The 25,660-nt window shown below is 52.2% G+C and overlaps 9 protein-coding genes across 9 annotated transcripts; 3 read left to right on the top strand and 6 right to left on the bottom strand.

The window, feature by feature from the left end:
- Positions 1 to 22: 22 nt before the first annotated feature.
- PG994_008524 (FAD/NAD(P)-binding domain-containing protein) lies at positions 23 to 1,051 on the bottom strand (the record flags this gene model as incomplete). Its single annotated transcript, XM_066859933.1, has 2 exons — positions 23 to 566; positions 648 to 1,051. 2 exons carry the CDS (start codon positions 1,049 to 1,051, stop codon positions 23 to 25), a joined length of 948 nt encoding a protein of 315 aa, XP_066713522.1.
- Positions 1,052 to 1,757: 706 nt separating this feature from the next.
- Positions 1,758 to 2,159, bottom strand: PG994_008525 (S-adenosyl-L-methionine-dependent methyltransferase; the record flags this gene model as incomplete). Its single annotated transcript, XM_066859934.1, has 2 exons — positions 1,758 to 1,843; positions 1,934 to 2,159. 2 exons carry the CDS (start codon positions 2,157 to 2,159, stop codon positions 1,758 to 1,760), a joined length of 312 nt encoding a protein of 103 aa, XP_066713523.1.
- Positions 2,160 to 4,444: 2,285 nt separating this feature from the next.
- On the bottom strand, positions 4,445 to 8,210 carry PG994_008526 (immunoglobulin I-set domain-containing protein; the record flags this gene model as incomplete). Its single annotated transcript, XM_066859935.1, has 6 exons — positions 4,445 to 5,670; positions 5,733 to 6,510; positions 6,678 to 7,422; positions 7,482 to 7,651; positions 7,754 to 8,083; positions 8,136 to 8,210. 6 exons carry the CDS (start codon positions 8,208 to 8,210, stop codon positions 4,445 to 4,447), a joined length of 3,324 nt encoding a protein of 1,107 aa, XP_066713524.1.
- Positions 8,211 to 12,515: 4,305 nt separating this feature from the next.
- Positions 12,516 to 13,851, top strand: PG994_008527 (uncharacterized protein; the record flags this gene model as incomplete). Its single annotated transcript, XM_066859936.1, has 2 exons — positions 12,516 to 12,990; positions 13,067 to 13,851. 2 exons carry the CDS (start codon positions 12,516 to 12,518, stop codon positions 13,849 to 13,851), a joined length of 1,260 nt encoding a protein of 419 aa, XP_066713525.1.
- A 1,295-nt stretch (positions 13,852 to 15,146) lies between these two features.
- PG994_008528 (uncharacterized protein) lies at positions 15,147 to 16,181 on the top strand (the record flags this gene model as incomplete). The annotated part of the gene is made up of 6 exons (XM_066859937.1): positions 15,147 to 15,216; positions 15,279 to 15,388; positions 15,470 to 15,480; positions 15,643 to 15,678; positions 15,750 to 15,956; positions 16,013 to 16,181. 6 exons carry the CDS (start codon positions 15,147 to 15,149, stop codon positions 16,179 to 16,181), a joined length of 603 nt encoding a protein of 200 aa, XP_066713526.1.
- Positions 16,182 to 16,262: 81 nt separating this feature from the next.
- Positions 16,263 to 16,985, top strand: PG994_008529 (uncharacterized protein; the record flags this gene model as incomplete). Its single annotated transcript, XM_066859938.1, has 2 exons — positions 16,263 to 16,470; positions 16,930 to 16,985. The coding sequence occupies 2 exons, from the start codon at positions 16,263 to 16,265 to the stop codon at positions 16,983 to 16,985; spliced, it is 264 nt and encodes an 87-aa protein (XP_066713527.1).
- Positions 16,925 to 18,032, bottom strand: PG994_008530 (aldo-keto reductase; the record flags this gene model as incomplete). Its single annotated transcript, XM_066859939.1, has 2 exons — positions 16,925 to 17,124; positions 17,195 to 18,032. The coding sequence occupies 2 exons, from the start codon at positions 18,030 to 18,032 to the stop codon at positions 16,925 to 16,927; spliced, it is 1,038 nt and encodes a 345-aa protein (XP_066713528.1).
- A 609-nt stretch (positions 18,033 to 18,641) lies between these two features.
- Positions 18,642 to 19,880, bottom strand: PG994_008531 (glycoside hydrolase superfamily; the record flags this gene model as incomplete). Its single annotated transcript, XM_066859940.1, has 2 exons — positions 18,642 to 18,737; positions 18,825 to 19,880. The coding sequence occupies 2 exons, from the start codon at positions 19,878 to 19,880 to the stop codon at positions 18,642 to 18,644; spliced, it is 1,152 nt and encodes a 383-aa protein (XP_066713529.1).
- A 2,849-nt stretch (positions 19,881 to 22,729) lies between these two features.
- Positions 22,730 to 22,993, bottom strand: PG994_008532 (uncharacterized protein; the record flags this gene model as incomplete). Its single annotated transcript, XM_066859941.1, has 2 exons — positions 22,730 to 22,843; positions 22,865 to 22,993. The coding sequence occupies 2 exons, from the start codon at positions 22,991 to 22,993 to the stop codon at positions 22,730 to 22,732; spliced, it is 243 nt and encodes an 80-aa protein (XP_066713530.1).
- Between the last annotated feature and the right edge of the window lie 2,667 nt (positions 22,994 to 25,660).

Raw genomic sequence — 25,660 nt, forward strand, 5'->3', positions numbered from 1 at the left:
ACAGTCAGTCCTCCTCTTTGACTCAGAAGGAGAATCCGGCTAGATGTCTCGCGACATCAACGCCGGCACAAGACCCGGCACTCATGCCCGTAAGAACAGACCGTAAAGGCGAGCAGCAATCTCCCGCAGCAAATACACCCGGCGCTGTGGTAGCATACCAGGGCTGGGTGACTTTGATACCAGTCTTTGGGTCGATCTCACAACCAAGCTGGTTGGGCAGGGCTGGGTTCACTGGCGAATCTGGGGAGTGACCCATGAATCCCACCACGTCATCAGCACCCGTGTCAAACTCGACGCGGAGTTTGTTATCTTCCGTCTTGGAGACTCGCACCACTTTCCTATTGTCCACATCGATGTCCTTCAGTTGCTTCTCGGCTACCACTTTCGATAGGTCGTCGGCAAGCTTCGCGTCCCCGTGTGTGTAGAGCTTCACGTGTTTGACGAATCGAAACGCATCGGCGGCGAAGACCGGGGCGTGGAAAGGGTTGCCGAGTGGGTCCGTGGCTAGAACAGCCGCTACGTCGGAGCCTCGCTTCTCGTAGCCGAAACAGAACAAGCAGTGGTAGCTATGTAAAGAAGGGAGGTATGTTTCATTAATGGTTACTTACCCAAGCAGCGGAAGAAGAATAAGGGGAGGAAAAGCTTACATGAGTTTACCATAGTTCTCGGTATATCGCGGGATGTCCGGGTGCTTCTCTTCGACGCCGGAGGCCAGTATAATCTTCCGGCCCTTCCAGTGCTCTCCCTCGGCGTCGACGACCTCGAAGGTTCCATCCTCGAGCTTCGAGGCCGACACCAGGCGACGCTCGACGACCTGGACTAGACCGGTCCGGAGAAGCTCGGCGCGCGATGCCTCTCGGAGGTCGTTGGGGTTCTTGCCATCCCAGGCAGGCACCATGTAGACATGGTCGGACAGGGCGTTGCGGGGGGCCCCGGCGTCGAAGACCAGGCTGGTATGGCTGGCGCGGTACAATGTCAAGGCGGCGGCGAGCCCGGCATGGCTTCCGCCGACGATAATGGCGTCGCTGATTTCCGTGGAGGATGCTGCCATTGTTGGTGAGTAGGTACGCGGTTAGGAAGTGTGTGTGTGGAAGAGTGATACCAGGTCTGCGGTGGTGCTGGCGGTGCTGGCGGTGCTGGCAATGAAGGATCAAGTATTGGAATTGACGGGAAGATATGTATGTAACCTCTGAGCTTGCAATCATGAAACCCCGCAACACCGGGATGGCAAAGAGCCTGCGACCAACACTCACCTTCTTGCCTCCTGGCCTAACCGCAACAGCAGCGCGTGGAATGACATATCACGGTATCCGAGCTCGGGCGCTGGCTGGATCAAGTACGAGGTAAGGGAAGCGATATCAATTCACTCGCGACCAACGGTTGGTTTCTCAAGAGCCAACAACATGCATAGGTACGTCCTTGATGCAGGCAGAGTGATACCGTCCCACTCAAAACATTCATGTGCCACTCGGCCCCGGTGCCCGAAAGCAAGGGATGCATTTCACCCCCGCGCGAAATATCCCTGCAGCCTTGTGGTTACAGCACAGCATGAGACCTGCTGGAGGGTGTCCTGGTAGGACCTCGGGTCTTTGCCGTTTTCCGGCTTGAGAGAGGATTGCTTGATTGCCGGCCCCTTCTTGCGCCTGTTTACCACAAGTAACCCCATAGACAGGACTTTCCAAGTAGACGTGCGACATATCGCTACGATATCTTAGGTAGATTGTAGTTTGCGACCGTAGGCGTAGATCACGCGGTAATTATGTCGCTCCACCTTGCATCAATTCCTTCTCCAGGCGCTCAAGAAGCCTGTCTGTCACCGACGCATCCACGCGTGCATTGATACCTGTATTATATGCCCCTTTTAGCTACTCATCCTTCGTTTATCAAGGCGAAGTAAAGGAAAGTGGATAAGCATGAAATGTGCACGACTCACGTTTTGCTGCCCCCAATAGAGCCTCCCGTGATTGAACCATTGCGTCTATGCCCCTTTGTCCAATGATGGGATCCTTGCACCGGGGGCCGATATCAACATCGAAGTCCTCCCTCTGCACCGTCTCAAACCCGGCCTCCTCCAGCCAGCCGGCCAAGCAGTGGGCAAAGTCATCGGTGGTACTGACGGCATTGAAGGCGGCTCGAATGAGGGTCAGGGTATCGCGCATAGCTTGCCCTCCATGGACAGGCTCCCGTGCATTTCCGCTGGCCACTTCTCTGCCAGGTTGTGGACGGCAAACGATGTGTGCTCAGAGTGCGCTGGGGAGGAAGAAGGCCGGCATGATGTCGAAGCCGGCCAATGTGAAGGGAGAGGTGAGCTGGCCTTCGATGGAGCGCAAGAACAATCCTAGCCCAGTATCTAGGCTAATGCCTTACCTGGTAAATACACCTGGAGTTTCAATACCGGAAAGCGAGTCTGTTAAAGGACGCCTGTGCTATACGTTCTTTTAACCTCTCGATTCTCGGCGTTAGCACTACTCTTTTTGGAAGAAACGGGATGTCTTAGGAGGGAATAATAAAGGCAACTCCTGGAGTAAACGGAGACCCCCCCTCCTTAGACACTGGGATAACGAGGAATAACTACTGGAATAGGCAGGAATAGACCCTAAAAGTCTATCCACCCAATTGTTTCGTGCCGTCGTCTAACGTCGCCGTGCATACTTAACAAACTACCAATAAGGAAGCCCACACGAGGTTCCAGGAAAGGTGTTTTATTGGTAGTAGTGGCTTAACCACCACGTGAGCGAAAAAGAGGTAGGTTTTAACAGCCTAGAAAAGGGGGGCCGAACGAGGGAGCTATCGTGGATAGCAAGACTCTTGTTTGTTTAATTAACTTATTACAATACTAGATGATTTAAAAGTATAATCCTTGCTATTATGTGGGTGCACTTATAATAGATAAGCATGTTAGGGAGTAAAAGAAGAAATAATTCCCTCCTGCGTCGTCCGTAGATCGACTTTATTAACTATAGATGCAGTCGAAACTAGGTTCGGCTGCCCGAGAAGCCGCACATAGTGAAGAAGGCTAGGGCTCCGAAGCCACACATTGCAATAACCAGGAAAAAACAATGTCTTATCCCGCTCACAACTGACGAGCGTTACGGTTAATGCGGTACCGACCCTCCTAGTGGCACACAGGGTACTCATGGCTATATACGACGTTATAAGAGCGGGGAGCTTTCTGGTAAATAAAGGACGAGACCTTCTCCTCGTGGCCTAGTACTGTATCTATAGACATGGTAATTCTAATAACCGTTTCGGACTTCATGTTAATATAAGGGACGTCGAAGTCGAAATCCGCCAATCTTAACCAGTCGTCCGGGATCTTATGGGGGTTCGAAGTGGATTGTACCTCCACTACGTTGCCGTTATAGTCTGTATAGACCGCTCGGGAAAAGAATTCGCCGCCGATGTTTGGATGGCAAACCTCGGACGGGATACGGCGGTCGAAGCTAACTCTCAATTTGGCGCCTTCTCCCGGCGAGTGACACATCTCGGCGCCACGAGGCAAGTAGCGAGCTTCATGGCAAGTGACAGGTAGAGATTGGCGTCCGCCCATTGTCCTAAATGTCGTGTTCGAGGTCGTAAAAGTTTAGTAGGGTTGAGATAGTAATGTTGAAGCTTGCGGGGGGGATGTTCAAAATAAGATGGAGAGGGACTCGAGGCGGTTAAATATGTTGCAGAAACCGACTGTTGAGATGGGCACATGTCCTTCAGAGCATGCAATTTGCTCGATCCGGAGTCTTGTCCGTGAATATCGTTGACAGAAGCTGAAAAGCACATGTGTATGTCCAGCCAGGTAGGTACGCGTGACAGGGACCGAGCTACATGTACCTTCTGAAGAGATTGACATCTCAAGAGGAACATCAGGAGCGAGCGCCCCTCGCTCCCCGCCTCAAAGCGCAAAAAGACCAGGAAATGGTACTCGAGACAGCATGGTAGTTGGCTCAAACTATTGCCTATCGCAAAGTTCGATTTATAACCTTGGGATGACTTGCATACATAAGCAACCTTTGAAATAACGTATGGCACAGGCGTCCTTTGACAGACTCGCTTTCCGGGATTGAAGCTTCAGATGTATTTACTAGGTAAGGTATTTGCCTCCATAGATGCTGGGCAGGTACTTGAAACATATGGTGTTCGCGGCGAGCTTGGGGCTACCTTCGGTCCAGTCGTCGCCCATTGTGCTTGGCCACTTATGACAGCAGGCACATGCATTGGGGTAGGTTGGGACTGATCACAACTCTAGGCGGGCGTTCGACTAGGATCTCCGATGACTCCGAGCTGCGCTGGCGATGGGAGTCGGGCAGTCAGTGACACAGTCCTCTTGTCCCACCCACAGACCAGCCACCGCCGAAATCATCAAAGCCGCCGTCGCTCCCATCCATGTTGCACCTTTCCTGTTCGCAGCATTCTTCTTCCCCTTCTTCATCTTTGCCGACCTCGATCCGTACTACCACCAGTAATCCCGCCCACCACCGAAGCCTGCCCCGCGAAACTCAACCCCCCCCCCCCCCTCGAACGCCCCCCGCTCATCCCGCCCCACGCGGAAGCTCTCGGGCGGCCCCAGGTAGCTCGGCCTCTCACCCCCGAGGTCGACGACGATCTTCTGGACAACCACACTAGGCGCCAGCCCCCAGACCCGGAGCGTGTGCGCGCCCTCCCGGGTGATGTTCCACGTCGTCGTCGTGTTGTGGCTCGCGTGGCGGCCCCAGACGGCGTCGGCGACGGCGGCCCCCCAGCCGGGCGGCATGTCCTGGCCCACGCTGTCGCCGACGAAGGCCCGGGTCTGGATGATATTGTCCTGGGACGACTCCGTCCCGGCACCGGCAGCAGCAGGGGCCAGGGATACGGCGAACTGCAGCGGTTTGCGGTCCGAGAGGTAGTTCTGCGTCGGGGACAGGTACAGCGTCACGTTGGCCCGGCTCGCGTTGGTGAAGAGGTACAGGTCGTACTCGAGCGCGGGGCCCGTCGCGGGCGTCAGGGGCGGCGTGTCCTGGGGCCAAAGGGTAACGCCGCCGAAGGTGCGGCCGTAGTTGGCGAGCGTGCGGTATGTTACGTTCTTCGAATCCGAGTCCGAACTGCTGTTGCTATTGCTTTTGGAAGGGTTGTAGATACGTTGGTAGTTCGGCCCCTCGATGGCGACGTGCTTGTCCGACTCGACGAACCCCGTCGTGAAGTTGGCGGGCACGCTGCGCAGATTGATGGGGACCTGCACGATGGGCTGGCTGTACCACTTCGTGAAGCCGACGCGCCCGCACCCGGACGTGAAGTTAATCTTGGCCATGGTGTTATTGACGATCTTCGGCGCGGCGGCCCAGTCCACCGACACGAACACGCGCGAATCCGTGCCGTTCCCGGGCCCGATGGTACCGCTGGAGGACGACAGCCGTACCCAGGGCGTGTCGACCTGGGCAGACCAGTCGCAGGCTTTGGGACCGCGGGCGAAGACGTCGAACCACCGCGCCGAGGGGCCGTACGGGTCCAGGGGTGGCAGGGCCAATGTGTTGCCCGAATTGGGGTGGTACTTATCGTCTCCGGGAATAGTGGCATTCGAACCTTCTACGGAAATACCGATGCTACCTGCCACTGACGCGACAGCGGACTGGACGTACTGCAGTGCTGGGGCAACGTTCCGCATGGGCTGCTGCCAGTATCCGTCAAAGCCAAAGTGAGTTTCTGTCAATGATTAGCCCCCAGCCCCTCCCCTTCTCAGGTTTGATTGGCAGATTTGCACTTACGGTCCATAATGTTTGCCCATTTGCCGTCAAGAAGGTCATCCCATCTCCCCGTAAGTTCACCATCGGCATCGAGATCCGACATGACCTCTCTCATGAGATCATTGGCCGAGTTCCGGCGCTGGTTGGCGTACACGGAGTTCTTCGCGGCGCCAATGTGAACCTTGTGCACAATCTCGCCCCCGAGGATGGGGTGGAGGACCATCTCGAAGTACGCGGCCTTCGACCCCTCGTCCAGCCCGTCATAGACGCTCTGCGCATCCGCCGCCAGCCGCGCCCACTGCGCCAGCACCGCGTCGGCCTCGTTGTAGTTGACCACAGAATAAACGTGGGGCTCAACCAACTCGAACTTGCGACGCGCGGCATACATGCCGAACCGCGTCATGATGTCAGCGATGTCCTCTGCAACGTGCTGATCCGTGCTGCCGAACTCGCGCGCCGCCCACGCCGACAGCCAGTCCCCGACGGCATCGACGCCCCAGCGCTCGGCGTCGTACGCCATGTCCAGGAAGTGGCTGAGCGGCAGCTCGAGCGGCTTCAGGTCGCCGACGTTGACGATCCATATGCGGTCCGCGCCGTGCGCGTAGGCGAGCTGCATCTGCTCAGCGGTCTTTTCGAGCTGGATCGTGTTGATCCACTTGTAGTCGCGCACGTCGCCGACGTAGTCGAAGTGGTAGTACACGCCCGCGCCGCCGGGCCGGCTCTTCTCGTTTGCGATCGGCACGCGGCGAACGTTGCCCCAGTTGTCATCGGCCCAGAGCAGCGTGATGTCCTCGGGCACCTATCGACTCTCGGCGTTAGTATTGCTCTTTTTGGAATAAAAGGGATGTCTCAGGAGGGGATAACCCCAACTCTTCGAATAAACGGTGAATCCATCCCCCTTGAGACACTGGGATAACGAGGGATAACGGCTGGAATAGGAAGGAATAATCCCCAAGAGTCGCTTACCGCGAGGCCGTCCTGGAGGTAGGACATGACCTCCTTGTACAGGCACCACATCTGCGGCACGTTCGTCACATTGGTCTCGAGAACGTCCTCGATGATGTTCCTCTGGTGTTCGACGAGCGTCTCGAGCATCTCGACTATGACGTCCGTGCCGAGCCCCTCGATGGCCGTGTCGCCGGTGCCCCGCATGCCCATGGTCCACAAGCTGTTCCTTGTGTACGGTTTGGCGCGCTGGGTCCCGTAGACGAAGTACTCGTCGATGGTCTTGTTATTCAGGTTATAAGCCCACGGGCCCATTCCCTCGTTGATGTAGAACGTCTGGAACTCGTTCTGGGCGCGCATCATGGGCTCCGTGTGCGAGCTGCCGAGCACGATCTCCCACGCATCCGCCAGCGGCTGGTTGGCGGGGTCGTCGATCTCGAACATGGAGCCCCAGAGCGCCGGCCACAGGTAGTTGGCGCGCAGCCGCAGCAGCACCTCGAAGACGTTAGGGTAGAAGTCGCGGTTGTAGCCGACGCCGTAGGGCGTGTCAGCATAGTTCTGGTTCACCCATCCCGACAGACCGGGCTGCTCGTCGTTGAGGAAGAAGCCGCGGTACTTGACGGAGGGCGGGCCCTGGACTTTACCCCTGGGCAGGAACCAGACGTTACTGTGCTGCTGGACGGCGACGTCGGCCCACCAGTACCACGGGCTGACGCCGATCTGCTCGCTGATGTCGTAGAGGCCGAAGATGGCGCCGCGGGGGTCGCTGCCGGCGATGACCACGGCTTTTGGGCAGCCGGGACGGGATCCTCGACGACTTTCGACACGAAGGACTCCCATTTGCCCTTGATCTCCGAAACGTCTAGCTTGCTGCTGGAGACGAGATCGTCGATGACCTTGGAGTGGCCGAGTGTGCCGACGATGATGACCGTGTCCTTGGCCGAGGGGTCTGTGTAGTTGGGGCCGTAGAAGTATTCCGTGTTGTTCACCGAGTACTACGAAGAATGAATTGTCACAAGGTTAGTTATGCTGTTGCTGACTAGGTACCAATGTATGATCCAACCGCAGCTGTTGTTGTTGTTGTCAGGGTCACTCACAACTGTGTAGTTGGTGGTGATGGGTCGGTACTCGTATGCAAGCGGTTGCGCGCCGATCTCCCCATTGCTCAAACTGAAGTTGTTCCCCGTGACGCGATCGAAGTCTTTGGCCAAGTCGCCGGCGGCGCGGACAACGCCCCAGTACTCATTATCCGACACCAGAATCTGGGGCTGGGCGATGGGTCCCCCGGCAAGCTGGAAACCGCCGGGGACTTCTTGGAAGCTGATCACAGGCGCTTGGCCTAGGCCAGACACCAGCGACACCGCTGTCGCTGCTATGAGCGACAGGACTGCTCTGGTCAGTTGAACGCGCATAGCGGCAGCGGTAGTCTAGTTATCGTTCGGTATCAACTAGGTAGGCGTCTTAAGCCAACCAGCTCACGGAGTCGTCAGTGTCAATGGTGACTTGGCTAGAGACTGCAGGGTATACATCGTGGATGCCTCCATGGTGTAGCATCATGGCCTATTTATGCATGCACTCATCGCGGGAGAGTTGACCGCGGTGAAGGGGATCGTAACATCATCCTGCATGGAGAGGGTCACGCGGAGAGACCGCAGAGCTGCCAAGGGTGTATGTGCCTGAATTGATCCTTGGCCGCTCCCATGCAGAGGCTTTTCTGGTAACGGCCGCTGGTTCGCGGGTTTTCTCAAGATGGACGAGCCGTGTAGGTGGATGGATTATGGAAGTCCAGGACATGCCATGTTCCTTGTTTCCCCCGCACAACTCATGACTGGCGGCCTAAACCCCGCGTGGTTACAGGGTTGTTCGGCTTGTTTACCGACTTGACCGAAAGAACGAAAAAAAGCAAAAGCCGAACTTCCTGTGACGTATTTTTCCCTGCGATTCTTTGCTGGTTATTTTGAAGTCCACAATCTTTCTCGAGTGCCCTTGACTATTCACCCATTCAACTCACTGTATACGGAAGACGAATGGTCCAGTTTCAATCAGTCGACCTCGTTTCTGAAGACGTTGGAAGTTTGAGGGTACATCTTCTCCAACTGCCAAACAGGGGGCTGGGTTGGGGTACAACGGGCCTGCGGAGAATGTTGCATTTAGCCTGAGATCGGGACGGACGTATCCCATCGTTCGGCTCCATTCACGTACTGCCATGTTCGCGCGTTACCATTCCATGCCATGCTTCAATGACTCAAGGCATCGTCAAGCAGCTGCAATTACGTAATGTATTACCTTCTAACTTGTATACATTGTGAATTGTCACGTTCCATTTCCACGTTCCACAATCCACAGGCCAGCAGCTCCCGCAGGTTGCCCCGTAGAGTTACGGTCCTAGCAGCGGTGTCAAATGTAGTAGCGCCCTGAGCAACAATGGTTTGGGTAACAGTGTCCCGAACAGTAGTGCCCTGTGAAGCAGTGCCCTGTGCAGCAGTGGTCTGAATAGCAGTGGTCTGACGGGTGTTGGTAAGTGACTCGGGGATTATTCCGTCCTATTCCAGCCGTTATTCCTCGTTATCCCAGGGTCTTAGAGGGTATAGATTTACCGTTTATTCGAGGAGCTGTCTTTATTCTCTTTTGAACATCCCATTTATCCCAAAAAGAGTAATATTAACGCCGAGAGTTGGTAGATGCGGCCCCGGTCTGGGTGCAGTTTAGGAGGGCGGTCGAGCATGGACGTTGTTGTGCCAGGACGCCCGCGCCGAATTGCTGACCGGCGAGCACGTATCCCGTCGCTGCCGTCATTGCCCACGGCGCAGTGGCCCTGAGCCCGCACAGGGCCCCCGGCGTCCCTGACCTTGCGCGCGCGAAGTGTATCCCGTCTCCAGATCAAGCAGCCTCGCCCATCGTGAGTAACGTGCTCGGGGCGTAGCTGGCTGGCCAGGCCGGACCGAGGGCCCGCTTGTCCAGGCCCAGGCTATGGAACCGAGGTTGACCGTCCTGCTATAGCGATGGGACGAGACGTGGTTGGTGTAGGGCAGCGGAGAGTAATAGGGAATAGAGTAAACGTGGGACATCTTTGTGACATCCACCACTGCCCCAATGGTGGGAATATCGACTTGTCCTCGGCTGGGCTTCCGTTATTGGCATGATATTCGCCATCCACGACTACTTAAGTCTTGTGTCGCTGCTGGCGCGCAGTGGAGAAATCCGACATCTCGTTTTGGTTCTTGAACTAGTTTTGGTACTGTACCGTCACCAATGTTAGCAAGTATTAGTCTCAGGTGAAAGAGTGGTGAATTACTTACGGGTTGCCAGTCCCTATATCCGTAGTCTTCACTTAACGCTCTATTCTGGCGTAGGCAACGTACTTGTGGTAAGCGAAGTGAAATCCCCAGCGCCGTGAATAACTTGAGTGAGGTTGATATGCACGCCGGCGGAGTAACGGTAGCGGTTCTTAAGTGGATATCCGCGGTCCGGCAGTGGGGATATTGGTAGGCATTCCTACTTGGTAAGATTATACATATGTTTCTCATATACGACATCAGCCTTGTTTCCTGTAGGCTAGATTGTTTACCCGTCATTGTGCCAGTCCTGATGGATCGCCGGACTCTTCATCGAATACAAGCTCGTTGGTCTATGCTAGAGTGCCTTTCAGCAAACCCCCTGCGTGCTCATAGCGTGAAGATGAAGGTCCTACATCATCACCTCATTGACATTGCTCTCGAGTCGGGATAGCAACCTCTTCGGATTGAGTTGCCAATGAGGATTTACTGCTGCAGCAAACTCAGAAAACACAGACTGTTGTCTGGAGATCCTACATATGCTGTTGGTGGAGATAGGCCGCCTTGCGGCTTTCCGATATATGTAAGTAGTCCAGGCCTGACTGTAATCTGCGAGGCTCCATTTCCCGGGACATGGAGACAATGATCTCGATAACACGAACTGGCCAACCTCTGGCAGCGTGCCGGACCCTGCATCGTGACAAACGAGTGGTTCGTGTGTGAGAGCCAATCTCCCAAGGGGCGGAAGGGCATATTACGATCCGATAATGCTCACATTTGCAATAACCATTATCTGATTGAAACTTTCTTATGGTTCGGCACGACTCGTCTAAATAATGCCCGCGTAGAGGGAGTGAGTCCGATGGGTTGGCCAAAGTAGGTAATCGAGCTCATACTAGAGATTTTATATACATTCCCTACGCCGGATAAACACCCCTGGGATAATTCCCTTGCCGTAATTAGACATAATCTCCTTAACTTAGAGATATTAGTCAGGGTGGATCAGGTGGCACTTGGCGATTGGATGCCTTTACCCCGGGTCGCACGTCGCGCCTATTTGATCGAGGCTTTACAGGGAATCTTCTGTCGGTAGCGAATTTTGCTGGATGATGTGCATGGATAATAAGTCTCTCCGGCGCACCGGTAAGTTAACGAAGAGTCGTACATGACATGATGAGAAAGAACGACTTGGTCTTGGCGGAGTTGATTTGACGCCTTCCGCTGGCCACCAGGCAAAATCTTTAGGGGGTTTCATAGACCACCAGGGAATCCACAAGTTTCCTTGATTGGTCGTCAATGTTTTATACTAAACCAATAAAGACACGACCACCACTGCATATGTTGATATTTATTTCGACGATACAAGCACATCACATGGTCTCGTTTCGATCGGCCCAAGCCAGATCAGATGTTGGATTGGATGCAGCGGTGAATGTGTGCCATCCATCGAACACCCCCGCCTGAAACTCGATTCGTGTTCAACACATGCATGATGTCTGTCAACTCCACGATAGATACAGTCCGACTCCGACGCAAAGGTAGATGATCTGCGATGGCAGTGCCGGGCTTCTGGTTACTGACTCAGCTTGTCAGGTCACGCGGCTGGGCAGCTGCATGACGACCGTTCAATCAGAATTAGCCGTTGGCCAGTTGCGAACCGGATTGGTCGGATTGTAGGCCATGATATGTGTAACAACCTATGCATCTGAACACCGTGCGTCTCCTTGACACTCTGACCGAGTTCCACGAAGGTGCGTGTTCCTAATCGGGGGCCCGTTTTATAATACGGGCCGGACCGACTAAGTGGTAGAACTTTGTTCAGGGGTCGCGAGCGTCCCGGGACTTCCGCGGCCAATCACAGCCAAAGGAAGGCGACAGTGGAGGCGGCACCCCCTGCCCAAGCCTCACCGTTGAGGTGAATGACACTCGAGCACCGATGGTCCGTGAGATTGCAAGTGACGAATCGCCCACGGGTTCTTCATGCCAAGCCGACCCAAGTCCCGCCCAGCACCTCGTGAACCCTCGCGCATTCGTGCCTTCATCGTGGATATCTGGCGTTTGACCCAAGCCATCGACCATGGCACGGCAGAACCAAAGATTCGGGGGGCGTGGAGACCAATCGGAGCATTGAGAATGGGAATGGATTTTTTTTAACACACATCAATCATGTGTCACGGCGGCGCAGCGAGCTGGCGAGAGCCGGGTGCCTGGCAGGTCTGGGGTTGCATTGCACGTTACGGTCAAAGCCAAAAAGTTGGGCCTCCTGTCCAACTGCGACTTAACGCCTTTGTCTTATAACCTGCCGATCTCTCCGGTGTATTGCTACCCAACTATCTAGCCGTTTAATCGAGTTGCCTCTTCCCGACGACGAAATTTCGTCTGATCTTTTTTCTTTCCCCTGGTTTGGTTTCTAATCCATCAGTCACTCGCTTACATCACTCACGCTCGTTAACCATCCGACAAAAGACGGGAAAACTTCCTTTTTCCTCAGGCCGCACTCCGCGACCGACCTCCAGTGCCTGCCTGCCAGATCCTGACCGCTCCACCGTCCGGCATTGGTCTTGATGTAGTCAAATGGCGATAGATGCAGCGCGGGCAGCCGAAACCCACCTACCACGCATCCTGGGCGTCACGGCAGCATTTCATGTTTCCGCCCCTCATACTCGTCGCCTGCCGGATCTACACAAGGGCCTGTCTGGTCAAGTCGTTCGGAAAGGATGACGCCCTCATCATTGCGGCAGCCGTGAGTACCTGTGCTATTTTCTTTATAATTATTCTCGCTTCTGAATCAGATAAGCTGACCAAGGCCGGTGATTTGTATCAGCTATGCGTATTGGGTGGAGGAATGATCATACTGATCGTCGAGGGCTATTATGGGCTAGGACGGCATAACGACACGCTTTCGAACGAAGACGAGAAAATGTACACCTTGCTCTCCTGGATGCAAACCCTCTTCGTCTCGTCGATCGGCATGGCCGCCATCAAGGTCTCGGTGGGGTGTTCGCTGCTGAGACTGAGCACCAACCGCCGTTTCTGCCAGCTCTTGTACGGACTGATTGGTAAGTGGGCAACGACGACGACATCCAAAAAAGCCGTGGACTATGGCAACTGTGTGCTAACAGTCACTCTGCTCAGGCTTTACGGTTTTGTACTGCGTCCTCGGCTTCCTCAGCGTCTTCCTGTACTGCCACCCGGTCGAGGGCCTCTGGGACGACGAGGTCAACGCCACCTGCTACCCGGAGTGGGTGTACATCCGCTTAGGCTTCTTCAACACGGCCTGCAACATGTTCACCGACATCTGCTTCGCGACGGCCCCGCTGCCGCTGATCTGGTCGCTGAAGCTGGACCGCCGCGTCCAGCTCTATTTGGTCATCATCTTCAGTTTGGGGTACTTGGCGGTGGCCATGGCCGTCGCTAAAGCGGTCTGCCAGGCCGTCGTCTGGCGCGACGCCGACCGCACCTTCGACCACTGGATTCAGTTCTTCGGCTTCCTCGAGGCCAACGTCTCGCTCATGGCCGCGAGCGTGCCGGCGCTGAAGCCGCTGCTGGGCAAGTGGTTCAGCCTGCCCAACGAGAGCTGCTGCCGCTCGCCGGCGCCCGACATCACGGCGCCGGGAGGGGGGAGGAGGAACCCGCCCACCAGCTTCGATATCGAGGCCGAGCTCGGCTTGCGTGGTGTCAATACCAACGCCGGCAGTGGCGGTAAAGGCTGCGACGGTTCGGAGAGGCAGTTTGGCCACGGCCCGCATGACATCATCAGCAATAGCGATGAGAGCGGCATGGATTCAGCGCTCCATTCCCCGAGTGAATACGTCGATCAGATGTACGGCAGCCAGGAGCTGATACTGTCGGATATCCATTCCAAGAGGGACTCAATCATCATCATGAAGACCACGGAGGTCACTGTTTCACGAAATTAAAAGACACTGAATGTATCAGGGACAAACGGCATAATAGGCACTGGAACGGGGGGTTGGTCGGTTAATTTTAAGCGAGTCGTTGGCATTGGATTCCGGATCGGGCATGGGGCATTCAACGTCAAATTGGTGCCACAAAAGGAGTTTGGGTCGTCATTGGCTGAGCGGGAGTCGTTTTTTTTTTGTGCACGGTGGCAGGCCTTTTGCCTGGATGTATCGAGGATCGCGTGACGAGTTGCTCCGGGCGGGACGCATGGGATACTAGAAATAAGCATCTAGATGTCTATATCCCCCCAGTATGACACTGGCCCTCATGGATAGCCGAGTATAGGGGCTCATCAGGGCGGGCGAATCTTGACACATAGTTACACATTAAAGAGAGAAAGCGCTGTCCAGGGTCCTTAAAATGGCAAGGGCGGGAGCCCATTTTCTGGTGGCATAAAAGTGAAGCAATTGATTGGATGGTGTTTACTCTTGGTTAAGCGCTGGCTGATGGGAGGGCTGTGACAGCCGGCTGAACAGAAGGCAGACTCTCAATTCACTTTTTCGGTCTAGACTGCCAGCATTCTTGATACGTATGCCTATCAACGGTGCGCGCGTTTTGATTTTTAAAAGTATTATATTATATTTCCACCGTTTCGTCCACTTCCACTTCCTCCACTTCCGGCGTTCACTATTATCATCGACGTCGTCGGACGAGACGAGAGGAAAAGATGCGACGACGACGAAGGTGGTAGCGGATGTCGAAGGTGGTGGCGGACGTCAAAAGTGATAGTGGACGTCGAGAGTGGTGGACATCGAAAGTAGTGGTGGACGTCGAAAGTGGTAGACGTTGAAAATAGTGGTGGACGCCGGAGGTGAAAGTGGCTGTACGTCGGAAAAGCCGTACGTTGAGATGGTGAAATGGCCGCACGTCGAAATAGAGGTAGGTACGGCGAGGGGGGTGTTCGAAAGGGGTGTGAAATGCATTTTGGTGTGAATGTATCAAGAAAAAAGGCGAGACAGTCCGCCCTCTATTCAGCCGTCGGTGTGCGCAGCGGAATTATATATTATGATTCGCCGCCTCCGTGATACAGAGTCTTGCATGTGTCTTACGACTTTTCTATTTCTATTTCTAATATTATCTAGTGAGGCAGTGCTCAGAAACAGACAAATTACTAGGACTCCATAATATAAGAGCCTCGAGTCTCTCTAAAGCATTACTCAGTTCTTACTCGAACCATCATTACCTAGACATTATAGAAAATCTCGACTTTCTCCAACTATCAGTCACCCCAGTCATCTCACAGACATTCACAATGAAAGCCTTCTACATCCTGAGTCTGGCTGTGTCTGCAGCCATTGTGGCCCCCAGCAACTCACCCAATGGTAAGGACAAGATGCGCGAGTGACTTGTCAAAGTCTGCTGGAGATGCTAACCGCACATTCAGGGTTGGATCCTCGGGCTTGCTGCACAGTCAAGATTTGTGACGGATTCAAGCTCGGTGGAAAGTGTTATACTGGCTGTTATCCCAAGATTGACGAGGTCATCTTGGACCCGGTAAGTCTCATGGCTCCCATGCCCAACTGATCAGGAGGCGAGGTCTGACCGGGAATGAACAGTACTGGCAAGACAATGCAGGGTCCTGGAAGGTAACTGGCGACTGTGGCTGCTACCCAGAATAAAAGATGGCTCGGGGGCCGGGAGTTATTGTAAGGTTGAGAAAAACGGCAACCTGGGTGTGTGTGTGAACAATATGGCGTCATTCCACTGCGAGTTTTAACCCTGAAGCTATCCTGCTATGCAAGACTTAGATCGATCGTTGTTTCATGGAAGTATGCGGGCTTTAAGTAAGAGGGGGGGGGGGGCGCGAGCCTTTTTAGCTTTGATCCTCATAAGTAAATCTCTAATATCTAGTTAGGTATAGTCTACCATATATCCTCTTATCGACCTACGCCGACCTTTGGGAGTCGCAGTACAAGGCCAGCTGGGTTCTGGTCGACATCTGCATGTCCCTGGCCATGCTGGGGATGGAGCTTGCGAGTATCGCGCTCCAGGCCAACGTGATGGATGCATACCCGGACCACGTGAGCAGCGTGCTACCAGCTATTCAGTTGTTACCTACGTTGTATATGGACTGATCCTGTCATCACACCACCTCATCAACAAATCTAAATTTCCTAGTCTCCCGCAAGAACTCCCCGACCTCCATCGCCGCGCCATCCATCATCCCATACACGAAGCACTCACCTATCATCTCCCAGCTGCCGCTGTTCTTATCGTTGTTGTCGTTGCTGTCACTACCACCACCATCACCATCAAGTTCGATCGAACCGAAGCAGCGCGTAGCTAATCTCCAAACCACCACTATCATCATCACCATAAAACCATGATATGATGGCTATAGATGATGGCACAACGATACACGGACACCATGGCTGGCTGCTCCCGCCCGCGGTCCGCAGACATTCGCCCGGGCACGGTGGGCTACGTCGACAACGGCCGCTGCCACCGGATCGCCGACCTGGCCAACGCCGACGAGCTCCGTCAGAAGGGGGGCTCGGGCGCCTTCGTCCTGCCCGTGGCCGACTCGGGGCCTCCCGTCCATGCCTTCGCCGGAGGACGGCAGGCAGCAGCAGCACGTACGCGGTGCCCGAGCTCGTCAGGGGCCAGGGCCCGCGACGGGTTGCTCCACGCCTGGCCGTTAGTATTACTCGTCTTGGAATAAACGAGATGTCTTAGAAGGGAATAAAGGCAACTCCTCGAATAAACGGTGAATATATATCTGAGATACTGGAATAATAGCTGGAATAACGAGGAGCTGGATGGTTGAGCCTTGAGGGTTGGCTGCTCCTCAGCGATCTCGGAGCACTAGCCAGCTATCCCATTAACCACCAGCCTGCTATCCCATCACTAAAGTGCGACCCCGCCACGGGAAGCGATGCCATGTGAAACGCACCCACAGAGATCTTATATTAGTACTTGAGTATGAAAGGATGTCCGCATCCCGAGACCATCTATTGATCAGCCATGATGATGACTTTTCTGGAAAGGAAGAAACCTGACTTCTCCTCCTAAGTCCAATGAATGATGCGCTCAAGACTTGGCCAGCTCAGGGCTATCCCCGAAGCACTTGCTCATCATCGCGGGCGGGTAGCGCGCCCCCTTGGAGCCGCCGACGCTCTCGATGGCCTGCCAGATCTTCTTCTCCTCGTCCGGGCTCAGCTGCACCTTGACCGCCTCCGCGTTCTCCTCCAGGTACTTGACCCGCTTGGTTCCCGGGATGGGGATGAAGTCTGCGCGTCACCCACTCGTTAGTGAGCGATTCCAAAAGAAGAGGCGGGGTCATCAATTTCGAAAACTTACCTTCCCCTTGCGCCAGTACCCACGCCAGCGACAGCTGCCCCGGCGTGCACCCCTTCCCCCTCGCGATCCCCGCCAACGTCTCGACCAGCCCAAGGTTGTCCCCGAAGTGCTCCTCCGAGAAGCGCGGGTGTTTGAACCGCGAATCGCTCTCCTCGAGGTCCACCCGGCTCCGGATCGCGCCCGTTAGGAACCCCCGGCCTAGCGGCGAGTACGCGACGATCTTGACGCCGAGCTCGCGGGCCGTCTTCAGGAATTGCGTCTGCTCGCTCTCGATCTCGAGCGCGAAGGGCGAGTACTCCATCTGCGCCACGGCGATGGGGTGCACGGCGCAGGCGCGCCGCAGCGTGCGGGCCGAGCACTCGCTCAGGCCGAGGTGGCGGATCTTGCCCTCGGCCTTGAGCTCGGCCATGGCTTTCACCGTCTCCTCGATCGGCGTGTCCGGGTCGACGCGGTGCTGGTAGTACAGATCGACGCGGTCGGTCCCCAGACGCTCCAGCGAGTCCTTGATGGCCTGCTTGACGTACGCGGCGTCCCCGCGGACCTGCATCTGGCCATCGACAAACAGATTGGCGAACTTGGTCGCCAGGAAGATCTCGTCGCGGCGACCCGTCTCGGCGAACCATTTGCCGAGGAGCTGCTCGTTGGTGAAGGGGCCGTAGATGTCCGACGTGTCCCAGAAGGTGATGCCCAGGTCCGCCGCGCGCGTCAGCACTTTCAGCGACTCGGCCTCGTCGTAGCCGCCATTGGACGTGTAGCCGAAGGACATGCCCATGCAGCCGAGGCCGAGGGCGGAGACGGAGTCGTTGCCGATCTTGCGCTGGGGGAACTTGGCCGCCATTTCGTTGCAGTCTGTTATTATCTCAGATTTGTCGTCTATAGGGGGAAACGGTGCGAGTCAATTGAAATGGGAGCGAAATTAAGGGTGCTATGTAATCAAATTGATTGATACGAAGACATGGTCAAAAATGCTTTCGCGAAGGGCTGCTGTTGATATTTCAATTACACCCGTAATTACGATGACTCGATGAGTGAGGGGTTGCGACAATAGCTGCATATCGCCACCTTAAAGCCGACGGGATTTATGGCGGCAGGTGGAGAATAACCCCATACACCCCGGATGGCGTCACAAATCTACTAACAAATCATCATGTCTTTAGAAAATACACATTGGATGAGGTAAGCTTAGACTGGAATAAACGGTGTAGCTGTACGATTCGCGTTTTCACAGTTCGGACATCGGACTTAGTAGCCTTTCAACTCCGAAAGTCGCCAGTACGCATACGTCGTAGACAGGCTTGACAGGTCGTCATGGTTAGCAAATGGGAATTATTACCACAATTATAGTATATAACGCTAATCGACATCGGCAGTTCTCTCTCTCTCTCTCTCTGTCCCATTAGTTCATCATAGCATTAGGCCGAGAGACTGTTCATGCGACGAGGCCTCTCTATTTGGAGAGCAGCTCAACGACGGCCTTGTAGGCGGGCTTCTCCTGGTACTGGTGGTCGAACAGAAGGGGGTTGTCGTTGGGCAGCCAAGAGTTCTGGGTGAGTCGGATATGTTAGCATTCTCTTTCAATCGCAGCAGCAGTGTTTGTTGGAAAGACAAGGGAGGGTAGGGTAAAACTTACGGCATCGCTCACACCCCAGGTGGTAATACCGACACACATCTCAATGGCCAAGCAGGCCTCGAAGACCTTAACGTACTCGTCGACGGGCGCGTTCAGGATGTCCAGCTCGGTGATGGCGAGCTCGGTGACACCCGACTTGGACAGCAGCTCCATGCCAGCCTGCATCTCAGCAGCGCTAGGGTTGCTACCACCCAGATGACCCTGCAGGCCGATGCCGTCGATGGGAATGCCGGCGGCGAGCCACTTCTTGACGTAGTTGTTGAGGCCGGTGACCTTGGTGCCCGAGGCGGACTCCAAGTGGTACTCGTTGATGTAGAGCTTGGCCTCCGGGTCAGCGGCGCGGGCCGCCTCGAAGGCGATGCGGACGAAGTCCTCGCCGAGGACCTGGGTGAAGACCATGTCGCGGAGCGTGCCGTCCTCGTTGAAGATCTCGTTAACGACGTCCCAGGCCTTGACCTGGCCCTTGTAGCGGCCGACGACCTTGCTGATGTGGTTCTGGATCACCTTGGTGAGCTCGTCCTTGTCGGTGATGGACTGGACCCACTGCGGCAGCTGCTGGTACCACAGCAGCGTGTGGCCGCGGACGATCTTGTCGTGCTCCTGGGCGTACTTGACCAGGGCGTCGGAGCCGGTGAAGCTGAACTGGCCCTGGCGGGGCTCGATGGCGTCCCACTTCATCGAGTTCTCGGGCGTGAGCTCGCCAAAGTCAGACTCGACCAGCTTCTCGAGCTGGCTGATGGACAGCGAGCCCGAGTCGGCCGAGGTGCCGAAGTACTGCTTGCCCTTGGCCTTGAACAGGGCGTCGATGCCGGACCCCGCGGGGGCCTTGGAGGGGGTGGCCGACGGCGCCGCCGACGTGGCGGCCGTCGTCGTCGCGGGGACGTCGGAGGGGGTGGGAACGGCGGTGGCGCTGGCAGAGGCAGAGGCAGAGGCAGAGACCGAAGCCGAAGCCGGGGCGGACGGGACGACGGCCGTCGAGCTGCTGGGGCGGTGCTTGCAAGGGCTGGCCATGGCGCCCAAGGGGGCAAGAAGGTAAGCGATCGTGGAAGCCTTCATGTTGACTGAATGGTTTCCGTGGCGGATCGTGTGGGTTTTAAGAAGAAGTGGCGGTTAGTAGTAAGTAACAAGAGATTACTACTGGTCAGTGAGTGAATGGATGAAGATCCGGTAGCGAAAGACGATATAGTGAGTGTAAAGATCGAGTTTAACGATAGTAAGTCGTTCAAGATGAACCGACAGAATTGGGCTGGCCGCGACGAAGAGAAAGAGGCTAGAGAGTGAGATAGGTTCTCTCCTTATTGACGCCGGCCGATTGCAACCATATATAAACCAAGCCAACACCACCAACCAACCAACCAACTGCTATCTGGCGGCTCTCAGACTGCGACCCCAAAACCCATAAGCAGCAGTAATGGTGGGCCAAACGGCCACGAGCTGCCCCCATTGGGGTGCCCAGAGAAGGCATTGCAGGCATTGCAAGCATTTGGAGAAGGGTCATCCTTGCAATATATCCGAATGAGCCGCATGCCGTCTCGATCCACACCACCCAGAACACCACCGAACAGACCCCCTTGCGGACTGGGGGCCTATTCTAGGAAAGGCTCCCTCTCGTCGAGATTCGCTCTCCACGCGGGTACGAACAATGGAATTGCAGACATTATTTATTGAAAGAGCAATTGCCGGAGCACTGCAGAGTAAGGATCCGACTTTAATCAGTATCCAAATGAAGAAATGGTATATAGGTAGCTGTCAGCTGATGGCGGAGATTCGTGATCCGCTCGGTCAGGTAGAACAGACAGAAATTCATCTGATTGCGTAGCGCGACTACTTGTTAGTGACCAACGATCGGCTCATTACAGAGTCGTTAGCAACTTCGCGAGCTTGGAAAACATCCTGCTCATTCAAGTTTACGATCCCGTCGCGTCGAGCCGCCATCAACCAAGTTGACATGTTTCAGGCGGAAGGGGCAGAGACGGAGGAAGAATCGCTGCGCCTCGGTCTTTCGACGTATGGGAGGTGCTGATGGTGGTGTGTTGGAGGAATGTTTGCCCTTGCAACGTCTCGGTTAAGAGGGACGAGGTCGCAGTGGTGGTGGACCTGGGTGGTGGTGATGCACACCCACTCTGTCCACCCTGTCGCGGGCAATAGAAAAACATCGAAGATCATTGGCGCGCTAACGGGCAATCCACCCGCTCTTTCAGGGGGAACCAAACTAGCAACGGCCAATGGGACGATTTGACAGGCTGACAGGCGGATCCTCCAGCAGGTCCCTGAAGCCCACTGTAACCACACGGACAGCGCGCACTAACAAAAACCGGGTGCATTGACGGGCATTCGTGTTGTGCCTGGCATGAGTAGCGCTGCATGACCAAACTGGTGGCTCTGATGTAAATCCAAGCAGGAAACGCCGACGACGACAACAGGTAAGAGTCATGCTCATGCTACATTCCCCTGGGTCTCTATATATAATAGCTATAAATACTTGGACCAGCGGAGCGCGATTGCGTATGCCTTAGAAATTTGTCCTGTTGGCCAGATTTCGGCTGGTTCCGTCCACACTGCACCGTCCGTGGGTTTGCACATGAATGATGAACAGGCAGACCGCAGCACCGGTACACGTAACTGCTTTCATGCATGATCGGCCATCAGATGGGATGAACGCTTTCGAAATATATGAACATTCAACTATCTCCTTTCCATCGACTGACTCGATTTCTCTGTTTCTTGTTTTACGTCGCAGGCAAGCACACTGCTGCTTAACCTAAGATTTTTCCTCAGGGATTATCCGAGAGGAGGTGGAGCACCAACATCTTCCCCCAACGCCTGCCCCTGACCTCCAACCCTGATCAGATCAGCGTCGATATTTTAGGCACTTTCTTAAATTGTGTATCCCCGAGTCGCTTACCTCATTGATATGTTCCTGTCCCTCTTTAGGACCTGGTTGTCACGCCATGTAGAATTGCATCCCGAGTACTTTGTGGTTTCCGGATGCTGCCAAGCTTAAGTCTGTCAATATTCTTAAATGAAATTACTCCTTTTTTCCTCACTAACAAACTCAAGCTCTCGTGTCGAGTGGTAACAACGTTGCATAAAGAGCCATGCACCCCGTGTAATGGCCTAGATCCTGGATATATACCGAGCCTTAATATTTGGACACTGAAACTGATAAGTCGCTAACTGTAATATGTGGGTAAGGGTGAGATTTGACTCTGGCACGACTCTCGGCTGTGGAAGGTGTTGATTTCCAGGGCTTGCTAACACTCGCTTGCGTCACAACATCTTTTGCTCGAGCCTTTCTTGAGTATTTAGTTTTCGCCTCCGGTAGTTGAGTGTGGAATAACACAGACAGTTAGAACGGGTAGCTCAGAAGCTAGTTACGTGCTCGTAGGGGGGGGGCGAGGCGAGAGCCCACCCTATGCGCTTCAATTCAGGCTACAAGTTGATTACACATCACCCGTTTTGGGGACAGGAACTAATAGTCACTGCAAGGTCTTTGAGAAAGGCTGCGCTGCCTTTCCGTCCAGTGCTGCTCAGGGTATTAGTTACACCCGCTTTTGTATGGTCTGATAAAGAAAGCTATTCTGGCCCCTTTTTTGGAAATCCTCTGGCTAGCACGTGAGAATTTGTTTGGAGGTGTTCTACAGCACCATCAATCAAGTTATGGTATCACTGGGTAGCTGAAGGTATTATATTCATCTACTTCAGACTCTTGTTCCCCGGTTCGTACAACCTACTTGCGCTTACAAATGCCTTCCCGACCCCCCTTCATGTACAATACTGTCTAGGGCCATTAAGGGCAATATGGGCACTAGGATAACTCAGTACCTAGTCTCATCGTCTTCTGGCTAAACGGCTCACACATATCGTATGCGAGGAAGACGCCGGCACCCAATCTATCGCATAGCTCAAGGGACGCTGGCCTGCTCCTTTTCCTTGCCCAACAGTTCAAGGTACTGACCGGCAACATCAGCAGCCATCTCGTCCCAAGTCTTAAACTTGAATCCGAAGTCCAGTTCGGTCTGGTGAGCGTCTCAATCAACGGGAATAGTCTCCTGAGTGCCCTGGGTAAACGTGCCATTCTCGACAGCGTTGGGAAAGTGCTCCTTGACGATATCCCAGACCTCGTTGAAAACATGAACCGTTTGGTATTGGCGGCTGCTGAATCGCATGGGGGGGCATCTATGTATTCGTCAAGATGACATTTGTTGACCGTCATTGATCAGAAGCCGGCCAGCAACCTAGGTACCTCAGCTTCAATTAGGAAGTAAGGAGGTGAATTGAATGATAAGCTTTCGTCACGTGCCATAAGAGAACGCAACCCCTTAGCATCTTTGCTTCCGGCACCCGCGAGCCGACCTAACTTAGCTACTCTCATCAAGGCACGAAACTCCTTAAATCGCGACTTCTCTTGGCCGCTCTTGCCTGTTTTTCCTTATTTAGTAGTTACTAGTCGACGATACTAATCAATCGGTTGTACTTGCCATGGCCGCTGAACGGCCGACCGTGGTTATGTTCCGGGGCCAGTGTTACCTTTTAACCAACCATTCCAACTAATATTTTAACTAACCAACCAACACCCTTATATTAATCAACTAACCACGACTTATTAAAAAGTATTATAAATTAACTAAACGATTTAAGTAGTTATTAACCGGTTAATATAATTAATTTACGATTAATATTAAGCTAAAATATCTTTAATTTCTAATATATTTTAAAGCCTTTAATTAATATATTTTATAATTATTACGATCGGCGAGTTAATCCCTCACGGGGGTAGTACTTAAGGCGTAAAATTAAATAAAAATAATCGTCTAGTTATTTCCGAAGCTTTTACTTTATAGCGCAGTGGTTAGTTTAAACATATTATAATAATAATGTTTTTTAATATTTTATTTAAAATTAGTAAAAGTTAAAAAACTAGTTTAAATATTATAATTTAATATAAATAAGTTAAAAAATACTTTTAAGATAAAATATTATTTTTAATAGTATTATAATTTAATATAAATAAGTTAAAAAATACTTTTAAGATAAAACATTATTTTTAATAGTATTTTAAGTAATAAATAAAGCGTTTTTTATTTCGTTTTTATTACCTTTTTTAATTAATTATTTTAATAAATTTATTATTAACGCCGCTATTATAATACGAGAGAGTATTTAAACGTGCGATAAAAGTCCGCTTTTATTAATATAATATATAATAGCTAAGTTCGTAACGTAATAATAAAGGGGTTAGCGAGTAAAGGTATTTATATAATAAATTCGTTAAAGCTGTTTATTTTATTAATAAATTAAGATTAATACTTAAATTAATTATTAAAGTAAAGATATTACGGCCGACGGTTATTTCTCGTACGAGGTAACGCTTATAGTATAGAATTAAATAAAAATAACTTGTTTAATTATTTCCGAAGTTTTTAACTTTATAGCGTAATAATTAATCTATACGTACTATAATATAATAGTTAAATAAACCTGCTAAATAAGAGACGTAGGTTCGATTCTTATATTTGCCGGACAGGGGCTCTCTCTAGCTACCTAGGTAAGATCGCTAGTAAGCGGGTAGGGCCTTATACGTCCCTTATATAAAAGCCTTAGGGTTTCTCTATACTTAGCTTAAATTATATACGCCTAAGACTTGTCACCCTAGGGCATAAGGGTATACTTTTAAAGAGTAGGTATAGTATTACGGCCGACGGTTGTTTTTCCCGTGCGGGGTAACGCTTATAATATAGAATTAGACAGAAATAACCTGTCTAGTTATTTTCGAAGCTTTTAGCTTTATAGCGTAGTAGTTAGTCCACACGTACTATGATAAAAGAGTATTTATATAAAATACGTAAAGAATTATATATCGTTATATATTTAATCTCTCCTTCTTTAATAGTGGTTCTATTCACTATTACTTAGTAGTAATCGTATAAGCATTATTAAGCTTAATTAATTATAATCAGTATTACTTGTCTAAGCAGCGCTGAGCTGCTCAAGGCTTCCCTTCTAAGCTGCGTCTCGTATCTTATCGTCACGTGACCAAGGTCGGTCGTCTCAGTCTGGCCTGTCTGTCCGGGTCTGTCTGTCTAGATCTGCCTGTACAGATCTGTCTGTCTAGATCTGTTTGTCCGTCACTTGCTTGTCTTGGGTCTCTTTTTAATGACTGTCGTTATGCCCTCGATAGGTAGATCCGTCATCGCTGGTGGGTCGTAAGCGCTGATGCTGGGTTTCGTACATGCCTCGGGTCATCGTAGGGCCGTGCCGTAAGTGGGCCTTGATAGCATGGTTAAGTTAAGTCGTAATATTATAAACTTAATCTATAATAATCGCGATAATATAATAATAATATATAAGATTTATAATTCTTTTAATAAACTATACTTTTAGCGCCTTTTAATTAAATAAATTATAAATGAGTTTATTTTTTTTATGTTATTAATTTTAATTAATTTCGTATTATTTATTATTATTTAAACTTTAAAGTTAAAGTTTAATAAATAGTTTTAAAACGTATAACGATTTAATTATACGTTATTAATAAGTTTAATTAATATTATTAACGCGTTATTAAAGTGTTATAATACGCCTTTAATTAAATATATTTTTATTATAACTTAGCTTAACTACACGACTTAAACCTACTTTCGACACGGCTTTATAATATATTAAAATATATATAAATTTTAAATAAGCTAGCTTTATTTAATTAACGCTTATAACCTACTAATAATAACGGACCTACCCGTCGAGGATATAATAACGGTTATTAAAAAAAAGATATTAGATTAATCAACGACGATAATACTAACCAGCTAGTATAAACTAAATAGCTAAGTTTA

Source organism: Apiospora phragmitis (assembly GCF_038363925.1).
Source record: "Apiospora phragmitis strain CBS 135458 chromosome Unknown utg000008l:1.0-3514335.0:1.0-3519231.0, whole genome shotgun sequence".
Taxonomy (NCBI): domain Eukaryota; kingdom Fungi; phylum Ascomycota; class Sordariomycetes; order Amphisphaeriales; family Apiosporaceae; genus Apiospora; species Apiospora phragmitis.